The following is a 6,682-nucleotide window of genomic DNA, read 5'->3' as shown; positions in this document are numbered from 1 at the left end:
AGGATATATGCACCCATATGTTCATAGCAGCACAATTCACCATAGCTAAGTTCTGGAAACAGCCTAAGTGCCCATCAGTAGATGAATGGATTAGAAAAGTGTGGTACATCTACACGATGGAATACTATGCTGCTGTAAAAAAGAAGGAACTCTTACCATTTGCAACAGCATGGATGTAACTGGAGAGCACTATGCTAAGTGAAATAAGCCGGTCAATGAAGGAAAGATACCACATGATCTCACTCATTTATGGATAATAGAGACCATTATAAACTTATGAACAAAAATAGATACAGAGGCAGAGCTGCCTCTAACAAACTGTCAAACTACAGCGGGAAGGCTGGGGAGGGTTGGGGGACAGGAGGGGGCGGTAAGAGATCAAGCGAAAAACTTGTATGCATGCATATAAGCATAACCAATGGACATAAGACACTGGGTGGTAGGGGAGGCCAGGGGATTGTCAAGGGCGGGGGAAAAAAGGACACATATGTAATACACTTTGTAATACTTTAAGCAATAAAAAAATTTTTAAAAAAAGAATTATTGCTCACAGTAGTAAGAAAAAGAAAGAAAATAAAAGTCCTCAGGAGTTGGCTGCACCGCCGCCGAAAAGTGAAAGTAATGCAGCATTAGTCATTAATCAGGCCTTAGCAGCTGAGTCTCCACCATCCACCTGAGGACACAAAGACCTGCTAATGCTCAATACCTTCAAGGGTTATATATATTATATATAATTATATATGTTATTAATTTTATATATTAATACAGAATTAATTTATGCAGATTACAAATTAATTCCTTATCATTGGAATGCTATAGCTAAGGCAGTATTGGCCCCAGGGCAATATCTGCAATTTAAATCCTGGTGGTAGGAAGAAGCCAGGAGAGTGGCGAAACTAGAAGAGGATGTTCTGCCAGGAAAAGGCGGGAGCCTGCAAGCAGGCCGTGTCAGAACAAAGTCTTGCATGCAAGACTTACTGTTCAGAGGCAGAACAGTAAGTCTTGCATGCAAGACTTACTGTTCAGAGACAGAACAATAAGTCTTGCACGCAAGACTTATTGTTCAGGGGCAGAACTTTCCTTGAGGTGATAAATAGTCCATGAGAGCATGGAAAGTTTAAGGGAGGGTGCACTGCTACAGGTGGAAAGAGTCTTTGTATAACATAGGAAATTAAGAGTGTAATGTATCACTTAGCTCAGATGGTCTCATAAGCATGCTTGTTAATCATTGTCACTTGCTGTGCTCACCCCCAATAAAAGCCAGAAGGGATCAGAGGGTTTTTGCTACACGCCTGAGCGAGCGGTAGCCCTCTGCTCTACTTCATCCTACGCGCCAAGCTTGCCTCAGTGTCTCCGTTCACAAACAACATCAACAATAAACAGCAAACACATATCTATCAACAAGTGAATCTAAAAATCAAGTGAATAAAAATTCTGATGAACAGAGTAAACTGGTGAATATAATAGTACCAGGAGCATGGAAAGGGGGTGGAGTGACAGTTCTTGGGGGGAAAGGGGTGTGGGGGTGCAGGAAGAGACTGGACAAAAATCTTACACCTATGGATGAGGACAGTGGGAGGGGTAAGGGCAGAGGGTGGGGTGGGAACTGAGTGGAGGAGAGCTATGGGGGGAAAAAAGAGGAACACCTGTAACAATCTGAACAATAAAGATTTAATTTTAAAAAAAATAAGAGAAAGTTCTCTTTTTGAAAACAGTGCTAATACCAATTATTCCTGAGCCAGGTCTTTAAACAATGTCATCCATCAATTTCGTGGGTAATTAATTCTTGTAACATTTTGAAGTCAGTGAGCCAAAAAATTGTTCCCGTTTTCCACATAGCTCAAAGGGTGGGGCCTCCAAACCACTAGGAGAAGAAGGAAGTTAAAAGAGGTTAAATACTGGGGCCAGCCTCCCCTGGCCAGCTGAGCAGTCTGGCTTCGCAGTCAACATGAAGGCTCTCCTGACTCTGGGGCTTCTCCTCCTCTCTGTCGCCGTCCGGGCCAAGGTCTATGAGAGGTGTGACCTGGCCAGAACCTTGAAAAGACTTGGAATGGATGGCTACAGTGGAGTGAGCCTGGCAAACTGTAAGTTACCTCTCCCTACTTCCAAATAGCCAGCCAGGTGTGCAACAGACTAATAGAGGATGAATAATGAGAAAGGGGCTTTGCGTGAATGCACTTAAAAAAAAAGTTGAGGATTTTTATACTTAAAATGGTTTAAAAAAATATATCAACTACTTTCTTTATAAACAGAAATGCCAGATGAAGGAATGAGGGCACGGGAGTGCAAAATTGTGCACCATTCTAAGTAAACCACCACCCGTTGTACTCTGCGAGTGCTACCAAGCTTGCCACTTGCCTCAGACTCAGTGGCACATGTAGGCTGACTGATACATTTGAGCACGTGCTTGACTCCAGCTCTTTTCCGTGTGGAACCTGGGCTCTGTGAGCCTAGAATAATTCAGTGTTTTTCTCTTTTTTAATTCCCCTGCATGACATGAGGCTTTTCATAGCAAAGTTTTTTTATTGTTGTTTTTTAATTATGTTGAAATCTCAATACAGGGGCAGTAGGAACCTATTTCCTCTCAATCACTGTTTATGTCAGGATCCCTGAAATGCAGCATGAAATGCTATCTTATTATTCTTTCTCACTCTAGTTGATTAACTGTTTTCATTTTCTTCTATGCAATCCAAGATGTGCCTGTGTAAAAGTTACTTTGTATTTTAGCCCATTTTTGTCAATGTTATCAATGTATGTTTAGGTTGAATCGAACACTTCCTCTTAATAACTATATTTGAATGAATGAATGAATAGTTTGATGGATATATGGATGGATGGACTATGAAATAGTCTTTCCTCTTCTACATCTTTGTCCTCATGAAGTAAGTCATTAGAAAATAAAATTAGCTATATAGAACTGATTATGGTATGCAGTATGTGTCATACGGTATTGCTATTTATTACTAAAAATATATTATTTTCAGGGATGTGTTTGGCCAAATGGGAAAGTAGTTACAACACACGAGCTACAAACAACAATCCTGGAGACAAAAGCACGGATTATGGGATATTCCAGATCAATAGCCGCTACTGGTGTAATGATGGCAAAACTCCAGGAGCAGTTAATGCCTGTGGTATACCCTGCACCGGTAAGAGAAAATAACGTTTATGTGATGGCACAGGACCCATCTGCTTATGCTTACAAGCATAGAGATTCAATACAAACGAAAGGGGGCGTGGGTGGGGAGTGGTTGGGGAAAAAGAAATAAAAAGGTTTTGAAAAATTCAACAGGGACCTAAAAGATCGCCATCTCGCCCTGGCTGGTTGGCTCAGTTGGTTGGAGCATCATCCCGTACAACAAAAGGTTTCAGGTTCGAGTCCTTGTCAGGGCACATACCTAGGTTGTGGGTTCAGTCCCTCGTTGGGGTGCATATGGGAGGCAACCAATTAATGTCTCTCTCTATCTCTCTCTCTTTCTCTTCCTCTCCCTCTCCCTCTCCCTCTCGCTCTCCTTCTTACTTTAAAATAAAAAAAAAATACATATCCTCAGGTGAGGATTTAAAAAAAAAAGAGGTGACTCTGACTGTAAAAAATAAAATAAAATCATAAAAATGAAAATATTGGAGAAGTACTATAAAATTGATATCGTTAAATTTCTAAATGTGAAAATTCTAATGGAAAAGATTATTCTTAGAATATTCTTTTGTATCCAGTTAATTTATTTAAAAAATATTTTGTATTCTATAATAATCTGTGGTCACTGAATAAAAATTCTTACTACCAAGAGATTTATGACTACTAGTAACTTTTGGTATATATTGTTCTAGATAGAATACATATCAATCATGTCTGTGAACATAAAGCTATGTCATGTATAAATATACCTACATATAAACATGTAATAATGTGTGGTGTTCTTTATGGTTATTTTTTATTATTATTACTGATTTTGGAGAGAGAGGAAGGGAGAGGGAGAAACATCAATGTGAGAAACATGGATTGGCTGCCTCCTGCACGCCCCCTACTGGGGATTAAGCCCACAACCTGGGTATCTACCCTGGCCAGGAATCCAACCGTGATCTCCTGGTTCATGGGTTGATGCTCAACCACTGAGCCCACCGGCCAGGCACAATGTGTGTTTTAAGAAAAATGAAATTGTACTATATATACTGCTTTACAATTTGTTCTTTATCACACAAAATTATTTATATGTTAACAAATACCAATCTTTATTTTATTAATTTTTTATTTTATTTTTATTATTTTATTTTATTTTATTTTTGAGAAAAATGGATCTTTTTTCCATTTTTTTTTTTTTATAGAGGGGAGGGGAGAGAGAGAGAGAGAAACATCAATGAGAGAGAGACACATTGATTGGTTTCCTCCCACATGTGCCCAGACTGGATCCATGAATAGAGCCTGCAACCGAGGTACACGCCCTTGACTGTGATTCCAACCCTCGACCCTTCAGATCTGTGGGCCAGTGCTCTAACCACTGAGAAAAACTGGCCAAGGCTCTTATTTCTTTAGGGGAAATTTCTAGTCGTAGAATTGCTGATTAAAAATTACTAGGTTGGTTCCTCTTTTTCTTCTAATAGTGCCTATTACAAAGAGAACTATCTATCTATCACAGTAGTTGATAATTCCAGAACTTCCAATGACTTTGGTATCTGAGATTCCTCCCAACATTCACAGATGCATAACTTGTGGAAAAGAATTGTAGTGTCCATTCCTTAGCTTTAGACAATAAAATGGGCTAAACCTAAGCTTAAAATGAAATTTCTGTGAAAGTTGTCTTCATTCCTAACCACCTGTTTTTCAGATTTGCTTCAAGATGACATCACTAAAGCTGCAACCTGTGCCAAGAGGGTTGTCAAGGATCCACAAGGCATCAAAGCATGGTATGTGTAAGCTTAGAGGGGAAAGCTTTTTTGCCCTGTGTTAGGAGAGAGGTGAGAGAAGATTTTCAAGGACCACCATATGCTACTGAGAACTGAAAGTTGCAGCTTTAGATTTATGCTAAACTAAGTATCACTTAAAAGCAATCTATTTTAACATTTTAACGGATTCAGAATCTTTTCCTCTTATTCCTCCATTAATTTGGGAGGATTTCTAGAATTTTTAAGATTCTCCACACTCTACCAGTTCCTTGTCCTATTTTGAAATGTTTGGAATGAGGTAAATGTAGAATGCACTTTGCAGTGGCTGTTAGGAAATGCACGTGACTCTCGTGGTCAGCATATTATGCTGTAGCCAGGGCTTTGGGGAGAAGTGAAGTTGGGTGTACATATCTCCATTTAATAAATAGCAATACCTGGATCTATCAAAAGCCTGTATTTCATATAGTGTTAAAATAGTTTGTCCTCACAAAGGATTTGATGTATGTCTACCACAGTGAAGATACGCTTTAACCTTATCACCATGTGTCTCACCTTTCTCTACAGGGTGGCTTGGAGAAATCACTGTCAAAACAAAGATGTCTCTCAGTATACCCGGGGCTGTGGAGTGTAACTGGACAGCTTTCCTTCTTCAGCTCCTTTTCTCTCATTTTCCTATTCAGGGAGTAGCAGTTGAGTAAAAGTTCACACCTTTTTCAAATAAATAATGTTTTTACAGAAGCAGGAGCAAAATACGGTCTTTCTTCTAAGAGGCCAATGTTGTCTAATGTGTTAATTATTGGGTAGTATGTCTACAACATGTTTCAGTGTGCTGATAGAGCTACTGCTGGTGAAAATTTACCTAAATCTTGATTACCAAATACGTCTCCAATATATTCAGTTCTTCATCAAAGACTTCATCTTGAATGACACCAGTATTCCTCAATGTTTGATATATATGTAACAAAAGACTATCTTAAAACAAATTGACCTCAGGCAAAATCTCAGCTGTGTAGGCATTTGATGTGTTCATCTGTTCATGCGTCTCCCAAAACAGTAAAAGATAACCATTCTTTGTTGGGCAATATCAAATTTACAAAAGAACAGAATGCCAAATAGCTGAAAATGGAGACGGCCTGGATTAAGAATATTGTTTTGATTAAGTGTGATCTTTGGTTTAAATGCTTTCTTAGAAATGTTTCTTTTATACAGCTTTAAAAATGAACTCACAATTTATATATCCATCTACTTTAGTCCTTTAAAGAACTTTTTTATGCATCTTGCTGATCATGAAGGAATATCAAGAAGGATTAGATTAGCCGTTGCTGTTTCTTAATTTTATAAGCTTAGATTCCTGCATTATGACTAAAACTGGAAGCAAATGAGTTTGAAAGTATTGACATAATTGCTAATTAACCACAAGTATGAACTTACCATGTTGTTAAAAAAATAAACATTTTCATTAAAGGACTCATACCTTGTCTTTCTCTTCTGTGAAAAGAAATGACTTAGCCCTCTTAACATTTTCTTATACCTCACCTGTACCCAAACAGGTTATATTGCTGGGAAAAAACAACAACCCACAGGCATGCTGACAGATCTCACTTTAACTTCATAACCACACCTGGCCAGTGTGGCTCAGTGATTGAGCGTCAACTCATGAGCCAGGAGGTCAGGGTTCAATTCCCTGTCAGGGCTCATGCTTGGGTTATAGGCTTGTTCCACAGTAGGGGGCATGCAGCAGGCAGCCAATCAGTGATTCTACTCATCATTGATGTTTCTCTCCCTCTCCCCCTGTCTGAAA

At 39.0% G+C, this 6,682-nt stretch overlaps 1 protein-coding gene across 1 annotated transcript; it reads left to right on the top strand.

Annotated features, from left to right (window-relative positions):
• The first annotated feature begins 1,906 nt into the window (after positions 1 to 1,906).
• LOC139006920 (lysozyme C-like) lies at positions 1,907 to 6,348 on the top strand. Its single transcript, XM_070409755.1, has 4 exons — positions 1,907 to 2,084; positions 2,985 to 3,149; positions 4,824 to 4,902; positions 5,446 to 6,348. Exons 1-4 carry the CDS (start codon positions 1,949 to 1,951, stop codon positions 5,510 to 5,512), a joined length of 447 nt encoding a protein of 148 aa, XP_070265856.1. The 5' UTR covers positions 1,907 to 1,948; the 3' UTR covers positions 5,513 to 6,348.
• Positions 6,349 to 6,682: the final 334 nt, after the last annotated feature.

The sequence above is a fragment of the Myotis yumanensis genome, unplaced genomic scaffold, assembly GCF_028538775.1.
Source record: "Myotis yumanensis isolate MYYU_CA2020_CCGP unplaced genomic scaffold, mMyoYum1.0.hap1 SCAF_3, whole genome shotgun sequence".
NCBI classification, from domain to species: domain Eukaryota; kingdom Metazoa; phylum Chordata; class Mammalia; order Chiroptera; family Vespertilionidae; genus Myotis; species Myotis yumanensis.
This window is presented reverse-complemented; position numbering and strand designations above follow the sequence as displayed.

Excerpts from the sequence above, each read along its gene's own strand:
- LOC139006920 (XM_070409755.1), top strand. The coding sequence starts at position 1,949 with ATGAAGGCTCTCCTGACTCTGGGGCTTCTCCTCCTCTCTGTCGCCGTC. Across the intron at positions 2,085-2,984 it reads TGGAGTGAGCCTGGCAAACT|GGATGTGTTTGGCCAAATGG; the intron begins GTAAGTTACCTC and ends TATTATTTTCAG. Across the intron at positions 4,903-5,445 it reads CCACAAGGCATCAAAGCATG|GGTGGCTTGGAGAAATCACT; the intron begins GTATGTGTAAGC and ends CTTTCTCTACAG.